Here is a 22,132-nt window from a genome sequence, read left to right on the forward strand (position 1 = left end):
AACTGATAAGGGCGGTTCGGTCCCTGTATCACCGATGCCAGAGTCTGGTCCGCATTTCCGGCAGTAAGTCGGATTCGTTCCCAGTGAGGGTTGGACTCCGCCAAGGCTGCCCTTTGTCACCGATTCTGTTCATAATTTTTATGGACAGAATTTCTAGGTGCAGCCGAGGCGTTGAGGCGGTCCGGTTTGGGGACCTCAGCATCGCGTCTCTGCTTTTTGCAGATGACGTGGTGCTGTTGGCTTCTTCAGGCCGTGATCTCCAGCTCTCGCTGGAACGGTTCGCAGCCGAGTGTGAAGCGGTCGGGATGAGGGTCAGCACCTCCAAATCCGAGTCCATGGTCCTCGATCGGAAAAGGGTGGAATGCCCTCTCCGGATCGGGGATGAGATCCTGCCCCAAGTGGAGGAGTTCAAGTATCTTGGAGTCTTGTTCACGAGTGAGGGGAGGATGGAGCGTGAGATCGACAGGCGGATCGGTGCAGCGTCGGCAGTAATGCGGACCCTGTACCGGTCCGTTGTGGTGAAGAGAGAGCTGAGCCAAAAGGCAAAGCTCTCAATTTACCGTTCGATTTACGCTCTTACCCTCACCTATGGTCACGAGCTATGGGTCGTGACCGAAAGAACAAGATCTCGGATACAAGCGGCCGAAATGAGTTTTCTCCGCAGGATGTCCGGGCTCTCCCTTAGAGATAGGGTGAGAAGCTCGGTCATCCGGGAGAGACTCGGAGTAGAGTCGCTACTCCTCCACGTTGAGAGGAGCCAGATGAGGTGGCTCGGGCATCTTATCAGGATGCCTCCTGGACGCCTCCCTGGGGAGGTGTTCCGGGCATGTCCCACCGGTAGGAGACCCCGGGGACGACCCAGGACGCGCTGGAGAGACTATGTCTCTCAGCTGGCCTGGGAACGCCTTGGAATCCCCCGGGATGAGCTGGATGAAGTGGCTGGGGAGAGGGAAGTCTGGGAGTCCCTCCTAAAGCTGCTGCCCCCGCGACCCGACCCCGGATAAGCGGAAGAAGATGGATGGATGGATGGACATTTTTTAGTATCTGTTGATGCTGTGTACAAACGTCTGATTAAGGTTTAGGTATGAGAACAATACAGAAGTCTCTGTATTATCGTACAATATGACAAACATTACAAACACATGGTGTCAAGCGGCAGCCATGTGGAAGAGGCCACGTGGACATGGTCTTTAATATGAAATGATCAAATGAGCAGGAAGCAGTTTTGACTTTGAATAGAGGCATAGTTGTGTTGCCCTAACCGAGCATTGTTTCATGAATTGATGAATTATTAATAGATGAGTCTTCTAAGTCAGGCACAACAGTCCAACAGCCCCCCCCCCCCCCCCCCAAATACACACACATACACCTGATGTAAGGAATTCTGTAGGTACCACAAATACTAATGACATGGTGCTGGGTCTGTAGAGACATTTTGTTTGTCACTAATATAAAAAACAGCGCTTTTGCCACATCTGCTTAGATCTTTTTTTTTTTTTTTTTTTTTTATTCATTTCCACAGGAGTGAGCTGAGCTCCTTTAATTACAGAGGAGCTGAAGGGCAAGGTTTGTCAGATGTCTTCTACTGCCTGTCTCTCTCTGAAATCAATAATTATGTTCCCTTATCATAGCATGTGTTTTAAAAAACCCACAGGGAAGGTGCAGCTCACATTCCGTGAATAATAAATACCGGCATGTCATGGCGATGAAGGTTTATAATTTGCTACGGGTATAAAATGGTTAATATCTCCATGAAATATGATTTTGTGCTGAGGACAAAGTCTATGACTTATTACTGTACTTTGATATCCCCCAAACTAGCCTGTGACTGATGATGAAAAATAGAGCCCGGCTAGAAGCAGAGAAAGACATCATTAGTAAACACCAGTAGCTGTCAGGGCTGCCTGAGACACTGTGTGGCTAAACAAAGATTTTTTTTTTGTAGAGCGAGTTGCTGCGGGATACTAAATGAAATGTTCAGCCCTCTCTCAGATCAGAGTACCTGTGGAGGAAAAACAGTCCTCTACAAATGAGCCACATGGATTTATTTAATTCTCTTTACTTGTTGCTGTTTGGTTTTCAGAAAATCTACTTTTTTATTATTCGATTTTTTTTTTTTTTAAGAATAGAATGAAAAGGGACACAGGGGCTGTGGATCTAAGGATCTAAGGTAGAGGAAAAAGGAGCGAGACATGATTTTTTTTGCTCCTCATTGTTGTGGACAAAGTGGCAGCAGATCCCATAGGGGCAGAAGCCGATGGTGTGTCACAAAGCCCCTGTGTCCCTTTTCATTATTTTATTTTTTTGCCTCTGTCTGTAGCTATTCTTGTCCTTCTCAACCAATCAGCTCCCTCAGCCACTCATACCTTTTCCAGAAGTTCCTTCTTGTCTCATCTTAGACTTAGACTTAGACTTAGACTCAATTTTATTAATCCCTTGGGATTACTCCTTCAGGGAAATTCTGTGTCCAGTAGCAGTAAAATACAAAATACACAAGAAAAAACACAAGAGATAAAGATATACAGAACTATCTGCTTAGTTGTGTTTAGTTTCCTGCTGTTTCTTTTTTGCCACATCATTGCTTTGGCTTCTGTTGGTGTCATGACAGTTGTGTTTGTGAGTCCATTCCCACTATTGGTTTGCTAATTTCTGCCTTTTTTTTAAAATTACATTAATGTAGTTTGGATTGCATGCCTTGCTTTGTTGCACGCCTGCCTTGCCTCCCTGATTTCTTGCACTTGGGTCCGCTTTTTGTTCCCCCCCCCCCCAACAACCTGCAACCTCTGATTTATAAAATATAATTATCACGTTTTGTGAAGACAATTCACATTTGCACATGCATTAAATCACTATTTCACTCTTTTATTTTCCACAACACAAATGCTGGACAAACAGGTAGATCACATTCTTTGGTAAAGGAAAAAAAAGTCATATACTAGAAAAAATGCATTTATTAATTTTGCTTTACATAAGCTTAATGTATTTATAAAGTGTACATAAATAAATAAAAAGTACCTGTTTCTTTCCTTCACATTCAGAATGCAAGTCTTCAATAACGTCGCTATGATTTCATCACCCCCTCCCTCCCCTCCCCTCCTCCACTTGGATCCAAATAGCGATTCACGTTTACGTATAGCAGTGCGGTGAAGTAACGTCATCCATGGGAACCTTGCATAAATTAGTAATAAATAAATAAATAAATAAATAAATAAATAAATAAATAAATAAATAAATAAATAAATAAATAAAATCTTGACATGATGCCATTATATATACATATTTACCAATATGTGCTCCGTATTTGTGGTAGCATTACGCACGATGATCATTTTGACAGGGTCCAGTGAGGTTTTAAAGTGAAGGTCGTGATTTAAAGGACTCCATTAATTCTGAAGCTTGCAAATCATCTGTGATCAATAACAGACAAGGTGAACTCAACATTGTCAGTAGTGCGGACTGCTTGGATGTGCCCGTGCGTAAGAGAGGGAGCCCTGCAGCAGCCCTTGCCGTTGTTGTTGGCGCATGGACTTGGAGCTCTCCAGAATAAAGCACTAAGCATCTTTCTGATCTCTGGCCTCATGAGACAGTACAACATGGGGTTCAAGCAGCTGTTGGCGTGCGCCAAGCACACGGTGACTGGGAACACGTACGCGTGCACCATGTAGTAGGACTTATCCCAGTTGACTGCGTTAAATTTGACCAAAACGCCCCAGAAAGTGATGGCGTGGTTTGGCATCCAACAGCAGAAAAAGGATAAAACAACAATGGCCACGGATTTGGTCACTTTCGACCTCCTATTTCGGTTGCTGGTGCACATGCTCTTGCGTTTAATGAAGCGCAGAAGCAGCAGGTAGTTGACGGAGACGATAAACAGAGGGATAATGAAAGCGACGAGTATTTTTTGGATGTGATAAAGGGCGAGCCAGTCGTGTCCTTCCGGGAATTTCAGGAGGCATAGTTTTTCTCCGGCGACTACGGTGACCGTGGAGAAGAGCGCCGTGGGAGCCGTGGCCACCGTGGCCGCGACCCAAAGCACGGCGCACACCCACTTTACGCACCTCGACCATCTGTGCGTGGATCTCTTGAGCGCCGAAGTTACGGACAAGTATCTGGTGACGCTCATGGCCGTGAGGAAAAAGACGCTGGCGTACATGTTCATCACCGTGACAGAGAGCACAACTTTGCACATGGCGTTCCCGAAGGGCCAGCTGAAGTCCAGAGCCGTGTCCACGGCCCAGAAGGGCAGCGTCAGCACGAACTGGAAGTCGGTCACGGCCAAGTTGATGATGAAAAAGTTGATAGCCGACTTCTTCCGACCTTGTCGTAGCCTCATCAGATAGAAAACGAGGAGATTCCCCACCAGCCCCACGGCGCAGACCACCGAGTAGACCACCGAGATGAGAATCCTAAGAAAGGGATTCCCGTCCGCTCCCTCTTCGATGTCATCGAAACGGAAAGTCTCCTCGCCGGGCGCGCTTTGGTTCAAAACGTCACTCTGGTTTAAAATGACATCCATCCTCAACTCGAACTAAACCACAAAATGAGACCAAGCATACCACTCGATCAGGACGTGTCAGGATTGTTAGCCATGTCACTCCTCTTTGAGAGACAGCTGACGGCACCGTTGCTTTTATTGGGTCGTGCCTCGGCCGGGCTACGATTGGCTGGTAAAGAAAATTATGGGTTTCATAAACAAGTGCGTCGCATCACTACCTCACTTTATGCTGGATTATTATGTACAGTATAGGAAAGATCGTTACCAAGGAGACATCACCGGAGGGTGTGCGTAAAAAGCGCATGGAGGCTGGAAAAATAAAACAAACGCCGTTGAATGTAACAAATGAATAAATAAATAAATAAATAAATAAATAAATAAATAAATAAATAAATAAATAAATAAAGCTTTGATTTAATCAAATTGAACATTTGTACAAACTCAAAATTGTGCCCTTAGAAAAATGTAGTAGATGTCTAATGCGTCGTATGGTTTGAGAGTTCCTTTCCAGTTGTCTAAAAACGTAGACTGGTTTCATACAAAAGCTGAACTTATTTTCAGCTCATTTATGTTCCTTTGACACCCTGTAAAGTACAGTACGACTCCCTCTTGTCTGTCTGTCTGTCTGTCTGTCTGTCTGTCTGTCTGTCTGTCTGTCTGTCTGTCTGTCTGATTACCCCCTCAATTATCTTTCCATCTTGTTATAATCTTGCACTTGACATTGAATTCTCTCTCTCTCTCTCTCTCTCTCTCTCTCTCTCTCTCTCTCTCTCTCTCTCTCTCTCTCTCTCTCTCTCTCTCTCTCTCTCTCTCTCTCTCTCTCTCTCTCTCTCTCTCTCTCTCTCTCTCTCTCGGTTCGGATGGATTGACACGTCCTTTGTTCCACTAGATGGCAGGCGAATACAGTTAGGGTCTAAACGTTTTTGTTGTTGTTGTTGTTTTAAACATCTTGTTTTCTAACGTCGTTTTATATATTAGTGCCGACTAAGCACTTGTAGACACTTAGCTCATTTAAACTAATTGTACTCCTGTGCGTCGACATGATAGAATTTTGTGTTTGTTGCGTGAACCCGAATCCTAAATTGACCGATGACGCCAAAACCCTTGTCGGATGTGCATCATCCAGGGGTAGTCCCCTTTAAAACGCCTTGGAGGCGAGCTGAAGAGTAAGCCTATTGTCTTGAAGTCCACCCATCTGTGGGGGTGGTACTGCTGCAAAAGTTTGCAAAGTTTTCAAGCTGTCACTGGCAATCGGCGAGAGGCGGATGGAGGAACAAGCGATTATAAGCAAAGGCCGACAAACAACAAGCCACGCACGGGGAATAAATAAACAATAGAAGATAAATATGAAACGTGAATTGCAGAAAATAGTTTAAATCCGCGCTCGAACGCCTTGACCACGATGGAGCTGATCTGAATTGCCATTCGGCACCGTGTTAGAGGCAATAAATGAATGTAAACTTTAGCGTTCTGTGCTGCCAAGATGACCTGTTTGAACTCCGGGTTTCACACTGCGCATGGAGCTTCTGCCATCCACTTCTTCATGGTACTTGTAACCGTGCTGGACAACTGCAAGTCTGGGCTTGGATTTCTACGACAACCAGGTCAGTCAAGTTCTCACAACAGCCCTGACACGTGAATTGTGAATCACTGCAATTGCAAGAATGGCTTCATGATGCATCCCAAAACACAAAAGCAAATCCAGCAGCCGTCCTTAGTTTATACAAAGGAAGGACAGATGTGCTTGGTCTGGCCACAGCAATGAAGCGTATAAAAGTTTCATTCTCGTGTGCCTTTGGGCAAAGAATACCTCAATTACAGTGCCAAGGCTCACACCGACCTCTCAATGAAGGATGGGAAATATAATTCCCTGTGCATTTGTAGAAGTTAGTTATTATAAATTTCCATGCTGAAGAGCTCAAAGGACTAATTAATTATTGCCATGGACACTGAAATTCTGTCCTAAATGTTGAAATGCAGGATCCTGAGGTTTGAGCAAGCAAAATGCCACAATAAATGTAATTCCCTGTTCGATAGTGCAACACATCGAACAAATGGTAGTTAGCACATCTGCCTGACATTTCTGAGGTTCAGTGTTTGAATCTTTGCTATGACCTTCCTTTGTGCAACTTTTCTCTGTTTTCTAGTTTTCTCCCACATTCAAAATATATGCTAGTCTGGCTAATTGCAGATTAAATTACCATATTTTCCGCACTATAAGGCACACTTAAACCCTCCAATTTTCTTAAAAGCCGACAGTGCGCCTTATAATCCGGTGCGCCTTATATATGGACCAATATTGAGCCACTACAGCAGGCGTGTCCAAATATATGGACATATATTTGGACAAAGTTTTATAATGGGCCATTCATTGAAGGTGTGCCTAATAATCCGGTGCGTTTTACATATGGACAAAGTTTTAAAATGGGCCATTTATTGAAGGTGCGCCTTATAATCCAGTGCGCCTTATAGTGCGGAAAATACGGTAATACGAACTAAATGGGTTTCTTTGTATACTACAGCATCAAATTCGCTTAAACTTTTTTTCACATACGAGTTAAGTCACCCATGGGAAAATACTTTTTCAATGCACAGCCGATACTGCAGCTGTTCAAAAGGACAGCGAAACCGGCATACAAGACACATGATCAAATAGCTAAATGGATGTATCTGTCTTCTGGGTTGCCCTAGAAACCAAAATACAGTACTGGTATTCTTCCTATGCCTTGATTGAATAGCTCATCTTTTCCATGTTGTCTTCCCACCGTGGCTACAACAGAGAGATTCCTCCAGGATCTTCCTCAGTATGAAGTGGTTCACCCCACTAGAGTGAATGTCAGAGGTCACTTCCTGTCCAACTTCCTGTCTCATCGCGCTCGCCGCATACAGCGTCGCCATGCCTCAGGGGAGTCCAGGGATCAGGAGCGAGTCTTCTATCAGTTGTGGCATGCTGGCCACAGTTTACACTTTAACTTGACTCTCAACCCACATCTGCTGGCCCCGGGCTTCCTGACAGAAAGTCGGTACGGTGGACTTAAAGGGGTAAAGATCCGCCCCCCTGGATCCGCTCAGTGCCATTTCCTGGGTGAAGTGTGGGATGGGCCTGCTGTCAAAGGGAGCGCAGCAATAAGCACCTGCGACGGACTGGTGAGTTGTACACTGGCAGCTAAAATAACACAATATCAGACAGAAAATTACAGCTGAAGATTGTCACTCCATGATCAGATTTACTTTGGCAATCACTGGGCATGTTAAATGTTAAAATTAATGAATAATTATAATTACAGGCAAAGGTATTCAAACGGTTTAATTTTCTTTTCAATGAAATAGCTTAATTAACCAAGGATGGAAAATCTTTTTACACTCTGTCATTCTCATTTCCATTTCTGGCATCACACCACAAAGAGCCAGTTCAAACACACTGAGGCATAGAGTGGGGAGCTTTCTCATCAATCCTAATAATACATTTCAAGTTCACCCAGAACATTGTAAAAATAAAACAGAAATGTAATGTACAATCAAGAATGCAACGAGTAACAAAAAATCAAATAAAACAAAAACAAATAAAACAATCACTCCCCTTATCCCTATCCCTTATTCAAAAATAAAACAAAGAGAGCTAACACTACAGCATGCAAGAAAATAAAATAAATGAAAGAGATATATCATAGAGTACACGTTTTTATATAGTGTTACAATATTGACGGCATGCCACGTTGAAAAACATCTGAACTAAAAAACACTTGCGTGACGTCCTCACTCATTCGCGACATACATAGAACAAATCACTATGCGTAATTGTCAGGCCAGCAAACAAATGATTCATATGAAGCGAGTTACTGGGAACTGGTTCATAAAAAAATAAAATCAATTTGCATCCGTACGGTTGAGTTGGAGGAAAATGCAAGATGACTTGCATCAGCTGTGAGTGAAAGAGTTCTTTGGGTTGGATAGATGATCTGGATTGGGAAGATGCCTGAATGCTCAACATTCCTCCAGAAGGAGATACGGGTTAGTTTTGGGTACTTGTAATTTGACATTGAAAGAAATGAACAGATGGTCAAATGAGGTTTTGTCCGAACCAGTGCAGTTAGAAGACATGACATCAGATCTGAAAGCAAGATTCAGGATGTGGCTCTTGGAGGAGGTAGGAAATTGTTGCGGTGCCAAGCTGCCCAGCGCCCAGATTGATGTTTTTAAACATTCCCCATATGTATCCATTAGGGCTCACTACAGAATATTTTTACAGTCGATTATTCTATCCATTATTGCATCAAATAATTGACTGCAATTGTTATTTGCCTTAAAGTGTATTAAAAACAGTTTTCTTGATTCCTGTTTATCAACCAAATATTTTTGTTTATTTGGTGTTATTTTGTGATTGAAAAAACAAATAATCATCGGCTAAGTAATATGTATGACACAAGCAGGATGGTCGTTGTTTTTCAAAGTAAAAGCAGATTTTTGGAAATGTTTTATTTTGGTTAAAAACAAAAGATAAATCAGTCTGAAAGAGAATAATTCTTTTTTGAGAGCCTGAAATCAGAAGATTTGGGCAATCTTTAGTTAAAAAAAAAATGGCAACAGAAGCCATCATCATTGGGACGACAGATCAAATTAAATTACAAATTATTCTCCCTCAAAATCTATATTTTTGGACCAACTCTTTCCTCCCTTGTTACAAACTTAGGAGTCATACTTGACTCTTTCATTTCATTTGATATATGCGTAGATGTGTTTTTTTTATTGTAACATTCCCACATCTTTCATCAATTTGTCATGATCTCCGCTTTTGGACAGGTATGATTCTGGTTTGGCCATCATGTGCATGCATGTCTGATGTTGCTAACCGTGGTCCAAGGGATGCTCAGGGGGTTTGTGTGAATGCTCAGACCGATTACTGACCCTCAAACTTCCCTTGACAAAGTGTAAAGACAATTTCCCTTGGTGGATACAAATAGAAGAAAAACAACATAAGAATCCTGACTCACCAATGCTTATTTAAATTGTCTACATTGTTAATTATTCGGGATGGCAAGTTAAAGCAGTTGTTGACTCTTTTGAACTCTTTCATTTGTAGGCCAATGTGATGAAGTGACTGATAAATAAGTCCTCCAGCTTTTGCGTATTTGGCTTTAGTTTTCTCTCTTCAAAGGGAGCATTCTTGGCAGATTGCGCAAGATGTGTTTTCCATACACTTCATGGACACTGTATGTCGTATATGAAATAATGCAAAATGCAATATTGCACACAAAACCTTTCTGAGAGGAGACCAACACAGTTTTTCACATTATATATGTAATCATTAGTTGTGATTTATTCTACTTAAAGAAAATGTAATCAGCTATTGTATTCCACTGTAGGATCATTGACTTCATACCCTCAGATATTCATCAAAAGTTGACTATTCATTGAATATTAATTAAAAGTTAAAGGTCTGAGGGTATGGATACTTTGACCCCTTATTTCTACCAAGCCAAAGATACTTAATTTCGGAAACAGAGACAACATATGAGATTTATGATAAAATATGTGAACGCCACAATGATCAACAAGGTCAATTTCAAGATCAAATTATAATAGGTCAAAAGGTTCAGTTACTAAAATAGGTACCAGTATTCTAGATGCTTATAAATCACAATCCTTGTTGAATTCCCTTTCCAACAAAACCTGTATTGTGACAATTGACCCGGCAGTCCCTGAGGTTCAAAGAACGTGGCCACACCCTTTTTTTGCCACAAAATGTCAGAATTCTGCTGTGCTATCACTATCAAATACAGCAAGTTTCTTTAAAATAGCAATCTTTGTGATTAAAAATTTCTTTTTTTTTTTAGGCATGGAATGAGCATTGGTTCGTTTGCTTAGTCTCATCTATGTGATTTTCTGGCACATGTGAAGACCCTTCCCACAGAAAACAGTCTTTATAAGTCTGGAAATAAACGTCTAATAATTTAATTTCCCCTGTGCACACGAGTCAGTGTTAGGTGTCCAGACTAGTCCACCAGTAATATGGGATCAACATGCTGCCCTTTTGTCACGCTGTGGTCCATCTGGGCGGCTCTTTGGGGAACCAATTACTACATCCGCCTCACAATTCTGAGCTTCGGGGTATTTGTGCAAACTCCGGCCTTCTGTGTAGAATAAAATGTTGTATGTCTATATATATATATATATATATATATATATATATATATATATATATATATATATATATATATATATATATATATATATATATATATATATATATATATATATATGTATGTGTATATATATATATATGTGTATATATATACATATATATATATATATATATGTGGATATATATACATATATATGTGTATATACGTACTTACCATATTTTCCGGACTATGAGGCACACCTAAAAACCTAAAATTTTCTCAAAAGCCGACAGTGCGCCTTATAGTCTGGTGCGCCTTATGTATGGACCAAATTCCTAAATCTAAACTGGTCCGAAGCATTGTGTTATGAAATCAATCATAAGTGGCCCGCTGAAGACTATGAATCATGAATCAAAAAGACTATGGATCATTATTTTGTGATTATAAAGTAATTTGTTGCGTCTGAAGTTGAAATAAAAAAGATAAAATGGAGAATGATTTGATTTGGATTCAAAATCTGACCTGATGCATTAATGGTGCGCCTTATAGTCTGGTGCGCCTTATATGAGGACAAAGTTTTAAAATGGGCCATTCATTGAAGGTGCCTTATACTCCGGAAAATACGGTATCAAGATGTGTGCCTTGCAATTGGCTGGTACCCTGCCTATCACTCAAAATAAGCTCCAACTCACTCACTACCCTCCTGAGGATGAGCAGGATAGAAGATTAAAGGATGGTGCTCCAGCAAAAAGCCTTTTGATTCTGTTACTATACAGTGAAATGGCTACATATTGGCACTATGTCAAATGTGCTACAACAGAAACGCCCAAATGGAAACGACAATAGTCGACTTGTCACTAAATATCTGATAATTGCTATTTTGGAGGCACAGATTATCATTTGTGCTTTGGAGGGATGACGCATAAGGAGAACATTTGTTTAGAATTCTTTGACTCCATGACATGTTTGGCTGCCTTTTTTATTATTTTTTTGAAGGTATCACATTTCTTTGACAGCCTGTATCTACCGTTGGCATGCAGAGCATGTGAGGGCTTGGCCTCCAGGGAGACTTCAGTGACCTAATGCACCTATCACATTGATGAACAATTGAAACAGAAAAAACTGACAAAAACAATATTAGAGAGCGCATCACTGAGGTGAACACTCATCCGTGTGAAAAAATGTCAAAAGCTGACAAGTGTGTCATTATGACTACTTTTTGCTGATTCTCGTAGTTGTTTACATTTTCAGTGGCACCACATCAATACTGTAAATATTGGTCATGACGCATTGCTTCATCCTTCTGAGACGTAACTTCTTTGAAACTAGCCAAGTTATTTTTCACTCTTTTTCACTCGCTTGGTCAGCCGATACGCATCAGCTGCCTTGGGAGTACCCCAGGCCAGGACTCGATAGGAGTCCGTCAAATTGTCTGCATCACTTACTGCTGGTGTCCACTAACACGTTTTGGGATTGCCTTCACAACAGGCAATCACATCCTTCTTTGTCTCATTGCTATCGTCCATGTGACCTTTGAAGTCCTCCAGCAAATGAATACCCAGTAGGAACGCCAGAGCATTGTTATTCTTTGTAAAGGGAGAACATTTTTATACCTCAAGTTGTGGGTGGTGATTTGTAAAATTCTGCTAACGTTTCACTCTTCAACATTCAGACAGGATTGTTCAAGTTGTCCAATGAAGAATTCTTCATCCAGCCTCTGGAGAAGCCACATGGTGAGCCCTCGTCACCACAGGCCCATGCCATCTTCAAACGCCATGCCCCCTTCCTGTCATCCTGGAGTCCAGTTGTACAGCCCATCTCAAGGGAACAAGCAGTCAATGGTTCATGTGGTGTCAAAGGCAAGCGAGATTTCTTTTTTCCAATTCAAACGGTGTAAGTCATTAATATGACCTTTCGGCATTTACACGGCTACATGTTAGGGCATTTAGGCAAATTGTAAAGGAAAGAAAGACTACTGCTATTAGTTGCTCCATCAGGATTATGCCAAAACAAATTTTAATTGACTATTCCCTTACATCAAATGTATTCAACAAAACATCTCAAATGCAAATCAAAAACAACAAAACAAAATGCTATAATGGAGCCAATGTATAGGTTACAAAATAAAAAAAATAGGCACAATTGTGCTTTTTATTTTTTATTATTGTATTTACATATCATATATTCATGGCCTTGGGGTTTTTTACAGGCATTTTTGTAGCTATAATTATGTCTTTAGTACTGCATAAGTGTAGATGCCAGTAAGCTATACAAGAGTATCTACCGTATGTCACTAGAGAGCGTGTAGCAATTTAAGTCATTTCACAAATTTGCTGTCTAGACTCCCATCACAGTTTGGAAGAGATTGAGAAGAAGCGGGAATATTGGGAGCAGCGACAGAAAAGGAGAAAGCAAAGGATCCATCGACGGTCGATCAGCAAAGAGAAGTGGGTGGAAACACTTGTGGTGGCGGACCCTAAAATGGTGGAATACCATGGCAGCAAAGGTGTTGAAAGTTACATTCTTGCTGTGATGAACATTGTAAGTATGAAGTGCAATAATATAAAATATTGCTTTTGTGTACCTTACATAGCTGGATCCATCAATTTTCTACCTGGTTTATAGCGTCACAGGGAAGCTGGAGTCTTCCAACTCCCCTGTTGATTTAGAATGAGTGGTGGGCTGTCAATCACTGGGCTGCACTAAATTCATTAAAATGCATCTTGTAAGTGAGCGTCAGTATGACTTGGAGCCACCATTTGCTGAATGAGTGTGCAGACTCTTGCCATTCATGCCAGACGCGTGCTTTTAGCCACAGGTGAGCCAGTGTGTGTGTACGTGTTGCCAAAAGGAAAATGAATATTTTAGCATTTGCATTTAAATGTCAAATGTGCATCCTAATCATCAATGGCCCATTGTCCAATTGTGTTACGTAAAGCAACAAGGACAATTTCAGCGTCATTATCTGTGAATGACAGAACCTGTCATTCTTTTTTTTAATTATTGATCAACATACCTTCACAACAGAATAGAATTTTAATGCTTGCTGATGGATTCATCAGTTTGAGGTTATATGTAGTGCAGTAGGAAATGTAATACACCAGACTGTGTCCATATTGTGTACGTTAAGTGCTTTATTTTGGTATTTTAGAAACTGTTATCAATATGCTGCAGGGCATTTTATAATTATGAACATGTTCGTAAATCCTAAAACCCCCTTACCACCTTAATGCCATGAATACTAATTCACCTTGAAAGTATTAACATTGTTTGTTTAAAAAAAAAAAATCAAGGTTTTGGCTAATTGGGTTCAATGTGACCTTCAATGTGTTCCATGATGTTTCCCTCCTCATGTCATTGTCTGGTTCCTGATGTTTTATAGTGGCAGTAATTACTACTTCTCTGTTTGGGGTTAAGTAAACTGACTTCTTTTGCGTTATTGCGTTGGACTCCCAAGTGAATTTTGCCAAATTCAGCACTGCATGTCTCTGGCAGCAGCTAATTAAACTCCTGTCTGAGTCTCAGGGAAGGGAGGGGAGTTCACTGGCGGAGAAGCTTCTGGTTTTGTCGACAATAATAGATTGAGGAAGCTGTTATTATCTCACATATCTTCTCATGCTTTGATGCTCCAAGCTGCAAAGGGTTTGCATTTATGAAAACAACCTTGCACAATGTCAAGATGGACCTCCTCTCCTTACAATAAGTTATGACATCATCTTCCTCCGTCAGCAGATGTTCCATTGTCTAAGGTTGTCAGCATCAGAAGTTTGTTTTTTTCCTGTTGCTCCACTGTAGGGTGTTGAGCATTATGCACATGCAACTGCTGTAAAAAATAAACGGAGGCCAGACTAGAAGCAAATGAATCGAAAAGGGTTGCCGGCTGAATTCAAAGCAAACATTTCAAACTCAGGATGCTGGGCAGACGGACAGCATGTGGCCCTGGGGCTGAAAATCAACGACTGCGCTTCTTAAACCGCCAGCTTGGAATCCTTATATGTATTCATGAAAGAGTCCATAGAGGCTACAAACGAGGGAAAAAAACACTACTGATAATAACACTGGGGAAGCTCTACTGATTATTACACTATAGAATATTGTCTCGCCACTTGAGCAGGAGCCGCCCGGCTGCACACGCAATAAGTCGCCATGAATCATTGCTCCTTTCCAACCTGGTGCCTAAGCATGGGTTGTATTTTAAGCTGTTCATCCATGCAGCAATCATGTGTAAATTAAAGTTATTAGGCAGCTCATTCCATGATGTGACACGCCTGCTCCAACACTTAATTCAAAGCAGATTTTCAGGCTCTTCTTATTTGCACCGTTGAAGTGAGTGGATCCTTGCGTGATGCAAAATAGCTCATATCAGGGTGATTGGTTGGATTGCATAGTGGCCCTCCTCACAAGATTTGAGCTTCAGGTTCATACCATTTTGAAAGCACCTTTAATCTTCAGCTATATTTGTGTTATATCAAAAGCATCATTTTGAGTGAGCCTCAAGATATGCTAGAGGTAATGATTGCATCTGGTGCACTATAATCATGTCCCACCATCAAATATTTTCTCCCTGTGCAGTTTTCAAGGCCATTATGACAGTTTTCATTTTAATCTGAAAGTATATAGAGAGAGAAGACATTGCAAATGTTCTGTTTACAGTACAGTATACAAACCACTTTGCATCCCATCACAGGTGAAGGAGTCCTGACATTTGCCATTCTGTCCTTGCGTGAGTGTTGTCTCTGTTATGTCTGTATTGTAAGAGCCATAGCCTCCTAGGAAAAAGTTTCAATATAACTCAACATCCAAGGAAATTTATAGTCAAAATCAATTCATACTGTTTGTACTTGTGCTGCTCATTCTGCATGTTGCACGCACACATTGATGGAAAAAAAAAAAAAAGGAAGGGTATGTATTTTGGCACAGTACATATTTAGTAGAACTGTGAGGAATTTGGCCATTCTTTGAGTCACTATGGTGGGGGTGTCAAACTCATTATTTTCGCGGGCCATTATGACTATCAACCCAAATAAATGTATGAGCACCTCATATTATATACAGTAAAAGCTACAAAACAAACTGACAAATAACTCGTTTTCAAGTCAGACGAGTAAAAACTGGTCAAATATTTAAAAAAAAAGATATTATTAAAAATGAAGACAATTTGCAATTCTAGTAATGACACACGAATTTGATGCACAATTTGTCTTCGCGGGCCACATAAGATCATGTGGCGGGCCGTATCTGGCCCCCGGGCCTTGAGTTTGACATCTGTGCACTATGGCATCAGTTGAAAATGGAGGTGTAAAAAGTATGCATATGACAGAAATATCAACCCTATATTTTGTCTAATTAACGTCACGTAAATACTCTCATAGTACAATCTTGTACTAACAAGGCTCAATACCTGTTTATTTTTTTCTTATGTGCCAAAGCAAAACTTTACAAGTGATAATTTCAACCATTATTCTTACACTATTGTCATCTATTCAAGAACACATTATTTACTGTTCTTTTTCAATTTCTAAAATGTGTATTTATTATTTATCTGAAATAAAAAAAATTAAGTAACGTTCATGACAACTAAGTTTTACAACATTCCATTCTGTTCCATGTTAAACAAAAAAGTGAAAATGCATATATTATTCTACCCTCTGTGTATTTCTGTTTACAGGTAGCAGGTCTTTTTCAAGACCCAAGTATTGGAAACGCCATCAACATTGTTGTGGTTCGACTCATCTTACTGGAGCAGGATGAGGTAAAATGCTTTGTCTTAGTTTTGGCTTGCGATGCTAATTCCAAATGTTCAGAATGTTAATGTCATTCTGGCACAATTAAGGTCTCCAACCTCCGACACTCATTTATGCAGCCATGATTAGCATCTGCTTCGGTGACAGACAAGTGAACGTCATTATTCGAGACTCTTTGTTGAATATTATTAACTCAGCAGATAAAATAATTGGCGCCCTGCAGTTACACAACCAAACCCGCAGTAGTCAAGAAAGTGACTTGGGCTTGATTGACATACATAGCAGGTGCCCAGTTCCAATTTAATGTCTGTATCCAATAGTTTGACTTTCTGTTTGAATGTGGATTTGAAATGACACATTCAGTAGATCTGTATTTACAGTCATACACACACAAATGAGCAGTTTTTGAAAGCAGCACATATGATTGATATTTAAGAGTGTCATTAACATCTTTGCAATGATTTCTTTTGTAAGTTAAATAGTCACATTTCCCCTTGACTATGTTTTTCTTCACGCTCGTTTCACATATAATTTTTCTTGTCATTTTATACTTTACATCCTGCCCTCACTACTCTAAGTGATTGCTTTTACCTTGCCAGTGCAGCATCCTTCAGTTTTGAAAGTAAATAAGTGCAATGTTCTTTAATGGTATAGGTTCAATTTCTACACTAAGTAGTATAAAGTTCAATTCACTTATTTTAAAATGAACTTTTAAAATTTTGAAGTTCACTGTTCCAAAAATAAAGTAGTTCAAAGTGTTTTCATTTCTTCTTATTATATTGTTGTTGCCACCCATTCAGTCCATAGTACTCACCAGCTACAGCCATCACACTGCACTCTCAAAACCACGAGGCAAAACATGTTGCCTGAATGCTTTTTTTAAAAAAAACATTTATTGACAATTAAAACAAAAATACCATTGTCATCCTTGACATGCAAGCATAACCACATTTTAAATAATACAGGAATAATAATAAGTATAATGAATAAATAAAATAGGAACCAAGCTGAAATAGGAATTGGGCACTGCACTTATTATGCATGTCCCGCTAACTGCCTCACACACTCCAACTCCCCCCAGTCTTCAGATGAGGTGTTTTTTTTACACTGTATCCTGTAAGCTTTGGTGACGCAACCGTTAAAAAAAAAAAAAAAAAAAAAAAAAACACCAGCGACTTCAGAGTGCTCCCAAGCCAAAATTATTTCATCACCACAATAAGCCCCCCTGAAAAAAACCCCCACTTATTTCTACCAAGGACTAACATGCAGTAACTTATCTTCCCTATTGTTCGCCAACCAATTTAAATTTCTCAATTGCAAAAACAGCCACATGCTGTTTTTTTGCCAAGGCTGAAATTATGTGGCTGTGCAACTCTTGGTGGCTAGTGTTGCCAATTAAGTTTATCCCCCAACATATAAAGGCTCATTTACAATGTGCCTATAGGTTTTCCATGGAAGTCTAACAAAATATGTCATTCAAAAATGAAAGAGCATGTTCCCAAAAAAGTCAAATAGATTGTTTAGTTCATGCAAAATATGAACGTGTTCATTAACTTTCATTCGTTAAAATTGTTCTGCTACAGCACTGTCCACATCTATTTTTTTAAACGCGTCAGCTCATTTTGGTCCAAAGGTGCGGAACGCCCTCGAATGGCTGCAGGCCAATCAGAGGTCACATCAAAACAAACATTCACCGCTATGGGCAAAATAAAGCCTTCAAAAAGTAGAACAGCCATTTTGTCCATTAACCTATCACAAAGGTTGTTGCTTACTTTTTGCATGAAATCGAAATGCATTTCTATTTAAGGGACCGTTTCCATTTTGTCCACCTCATATCTCAATAGGCACATCCGTGCTTATCGATTTGACACTTTTGAGCAATTATCAAAATAGTGTTGTTTTCTCTGCTGGTAGCAGCAGCATCCGTTCAGGTGTAAATGCTGTCCAGATGACTGTTATCAATATCTGTTTGGATGTGGGGGATGGGAATTCAAACAGCAAACCAACATCATTTTGGCAGTTTGTCCATCAAATACATGTTTTTCTCTTTGCTGTAAACAATTTGTTACTTTTCCTCACTTATGGTACATTTTCTTCAAAACGTTGCTCTTTTCCTTTAATTTCCCACCCTCTGCTGTGTTGTGACATTTGATGTGCAGGAAGACTTAAAGATAACTCACCATGCCGACAACAGCTTAAATAGCTTCTGCAAGTGGCAGAAACAACTCAATATGAAGGGGGATGATCATCCTCTGCACCACGATGTGGCCGTTCTCCTCACGAGGTAAATAAAAACTTTGGTGAAAGTGAACTGGAATGAACTTACTGGTGGGGAAATAATAACAAGCACTCTTTTGTGTGATAGGAAGCCCTTATAGAAAGAGAGAGATGAAAGTTGCACAGTTTTAAGGGTTACAGACAAGGCCATAGCAGCTGGTGGATGAAAAGTGAAAATAACAAACAAAAATATAATTGGAAAAAATGAATTGAAATATATACAGTGATCCCTCGTTCATCACGGTATATGCGCTCCAGAACCACTCGCGAAAATACGCAAAATAGATGGGGTATGTGTATTAATGAGAAATTTAAACACCATTGTATTGAAATTTCCAACACATAGTGTTTCTTGTTGGCTGCTCGAGGGTATGCGTGTATAACAAGTCATTTCGAAGAGAGGTTTTCTTGCCAAACGATGCATAGTGTCCACCTTCAGAATTACCGCATTATACTAACCTGGGGGACATCATGCATAGCAAAACCAAAGTGAGTCACGGTTGTGCATGAATCTCCTATTGCATTGTGGTCTAGTACACAATATTAAAGCATTTTACATCCTCCCCAATACCTTAGATATAATAAAATCTTTAAAAGGGGCACATAAACCTTTTCCATTCCCTTAAAACCCAATCCCACACTGTTCTGTGCATGTATTTTACCTTTATAGTAAATAAAAGAACAAACGCGTGATATTGTCACGTATCCCGACTCCTTCTGCACCGGTTGGTGTTTCTTCCCTCGCGCATGGCCAGCTACTGCCTCCTGCGCTTGAACTCCGTCTCATACGCACTGACGCACATTGCTCAGAGGCACGCCTTGCGCTATCAATGTGGATTCAAACACCGTTCTCCTGTCACTCATAAACCCGCAAAGTAGCGCATTCGCGAAAGGTGAAGCGTGAAATGGTGAGGAATCACTTTATCAATTGCTATTTAATTGTATTTATATATATTTTTTGTATTTCCACATTTATTTTTCCATTTATTTGTTTGTTTTTGCATTTACTTTTATTTTGTATTATATATTTTTCAGACTAAACATTTCTGCATGAATTGAAAATGATAGATCTTTGTGAAACCTCTTAATCAAAGAGACACAGTCACATAGTATTTGTTTTATTTCAAATCAATCGTTGCAAACATGTTGACACAGAAATGAATTGTTATACAGTACTCTTCATTTAGTACCCAAAGGGGGTTTGAGCACATGACATGGCATATAAATATCATTAGTTGTTTATATGGATATTCCTTTCGGACATCTGAGCTTGCATCCTCTGTTTCCACAGGAAGGACATCTGTGCATCCATCAACATGCCTTGCGAAACGCTGGGTTTGTCCCATGTGGTAGGAATGTGTCAATCACATCGGAGCTGCAGTATTAGCGAGGACACGGGCCTGCCGCTGGCCTTCACTGTTGCGCATGAACTGGGTCACAAGTAAGCTTCCAAGACACACTATTATTACACGCTGTCTTTTACACAAGTACACAAAAGATACATTTAAGAACATGGACGTGTAGAGAACTGTGGAGCTCAAAGTTGTAAAAGGGGCACATATTATAAATATTGTGGGAACTATATGGGTGCACAACAGGTTCATTTGTTGCCATGCAATACAAATGTGTGTCTTCCTTACTGGAGATTTAAGCAAGCACATTGAGAGCTTGTTGTACGGAAATGGTAAGGTAGAAATATGTAGCATACGGCGAACCTTGGCAATAACATTCATGACCTTCACAAACACTAACAAATGCTTCAGTAGTATTCAATAATATGTTTTTCTTAACTCAGCAATACATTAATACTCTTGATGGACTGATTTGACTCGACCTTTCTCAGAAAGGGGACCATGCATTAATTGAATAAGCACAGCTCCCACTGAGTTAGAAAAAAAGGAAAAAAAAACATGAACTTTGGTGTGATATGCATTTTGCTGGACAACAATTAATTGATTTAAATGAGAAAAAGAATGCAACGGCCCTCGGCTTAAATAACGGATAGTTCAAGTGAATTTGATTACCTCCTTAAAAGTTTTATTACTGTAAATGTATGTGCAAGGAATGTTTTAGGTGAATTTTTAACATTTTCAACAGTCATATGAGGTCACAACTACTATGCGAGGTCAGGTCGCAAAGTGGCAGCTTTAAGCCGAGAAGCTCAAACTTCCGTCTCCCCAACTACTTTGTCCAATTCTTCCAGGGGTCTTCTGTGTCTCCAGCAATATTTTATATCATAAAACACTTTTTATTTAAAAAAAAAAAAAAAAAAAAAAAAAATACAAAGTGGGCTGGAATAGGCTCCTACATGCCCGCAACCCTTGTGAGTATAAGTGGTTCAAATGATGTATGAATGAATAAATGAATGAATGAATTAAAGGTAACGTGTATTGATTAATGGTGACTTTTGATAATAAGTGTCAAAAGCAGCAAGCCATGCTTTTTTTGCGCTGTTGGGGTGTACTGAAATGTTATAATGAAAAGACTGGCTAAGCACTGATTGCTGATACTGAATGGATAGCTGTTTATGATATTGTGAGGTTGTTGTTGCTGGTGTGCGTCAGTGTTCAAATAAGAGTATGATTTGATGTGTCAAGCGTGCAGTCCGCGTTAATTGTTCCAACATGACCTTCCGCTAAATCAAATGCGCTTTTAAAGCTGTCACAAACAATTTTGTATTCTGTTGATTTCCAGCCTTAATATCAAACGCATCGATCGTACACGTGTAGTGAAAGAGGCTCAGCCGTCTCTTGCTTACATATGGCCCTCTGTGTTTGTGCAATCTTGAGCTGCAGAGGCGTGTTAGGTCGGGGGGGGGTTGTGATTGGGTAAACACGTGCAATCCATTTGAAATGGGTCCGTTTGAACGTTTGTTGACTTGATTACAGCCCACGCCGTTCAGCTCCTCTTTTTCTCCTTTAAATTGCTTCCATTTCTCATTAGTAACCTCTGTTCAGCATAGGAACTGGTGCGCTCATTAAATACGTAGTGAGCTGGTGATAACCGCTCATGACTTAAATATGCCCGCAGGCCTCATGTTTCCAACCCCGGTCGTTCATGTGCCCAGTCCCCACAGTCGCATGCCGCCCCGTAGCATGATTTAAACAGCAGCGTATGAGATTGATAATAAATAAAACAATATTAATGCCATATCTACAATTAATTAATTTCTACCATCATTCTGACATCTTGTATGCAGGCTGAGGTCGTATTTATGAAAGAAACATGATGACATCTACGTTCATGTCCGCGAGCCTCCCAATTTGTCTGCCTACTCCCCCATCAAATTCACCAATCTCGCGTTAGACCGGCTGCGCCACTATGTATGTAGATAAATATGTGGTAACTTCAGTCTGACTTTCTGCCACCAATTTGTCATTCTGCTGGGTTTCTTGGGCCTGCCCAAAACTCAAGATATGCTAGCATTTCCGCATACAGATACAGAATCTTGATTTTACTCTAGTTGGCCTCTTCAGGTTCACACTCTTTTCCAC

At 40.3% G+C, this 22,132-nt stretch overlaps 2 protein-coding genes across 2 annotated transcripts in view; one reads left to right on the plus strand and one right to left on the minus strand.

The window, feature by feature from the left end:
- Window positions 1-2,841: 2,841 nt before the first annotated feature.
- LOC125967262 (relaxin-3 receptor 1) lies at window positions 2,842-4,751 on the minus strand. The gene has a single exon (XM_049718194.2). The coding sequence runs from the start codon at window positions 4,514-4,516 to the stop codon at window positions 3,404-3,406; it is 1,113 nt and encodes a 370-aa protein (XP_049574151.1). The 5' UTR covers window positions 4,517-4,751; the 3' UTR covers window positions 2,842-3,403.
- A 938-nt stretch (window positions 4,752-5,689) lies between these two features.
- Window positions 5,690-22,132, plus strand: part of LOC125967268 (A disintegrin and metalloproteinase with thrombospondin motifs 7) — a 57,231-nt gene continuing 40,788 nt past the window's right edge. Inside the window, exons 1-7 of the mRNA XM_049718203.2 lie at window positions 5,690-6,099; window positions 7,275-7,642; window positions 12,290-12,476; window positions 12,959-13,158; window positions 16,286-16,369; window positions 18,521-18,645; window positions 19,930-20,079. Coding sequence (XP_049574160.1) covers window positions 5,979-6,099; window positions 7,275-7,642; window positions 12,290-12,476; window positions 12,959-13,158; window positions 16,286-16,369; window positions 18,521-18,645; window positions 19,930-20,079 — 1,235 coding nt within the window. The 5' untranslated portion in view covers window positions 5,690-5,978. The remainder of the gene's footprint in view (window positions 6,100-7,274; window positions 7,643-12,289; window positions 12,477-12,958; window positions 13,159-16,285; window positions 16,370-18,520; window positions 18,646-19,929; window positions 20,080-22,132) is intronic.

The sequence above is a fragment of the Syngnathus scovelli genome, chromosome 4, assembly GCF_024217435.2.
Source record: "Syngnathus scovelli strain Florida chromosome 4, RoL_Ssco_1.2, whole genome shotgun sequence".
NCBI classification, from domain to species: domain Eukaryota; kingdom Metazoa; phylum Chordata; class Actinopteri; order Syngnathiformes; family Syngnathidae; genus Syngnathus; species Syngnathus scovelli.

Bases quoted from the DNA above. Each gene is read 5' to 3' on its own strand.
- LOC125967262 (XM_049718194.2), bottom strand. From the start codon at position 4,516: ATGGATGTCATTTTAAACCAGAGTGACGTTTTGAACCAAAGCGCGCCC.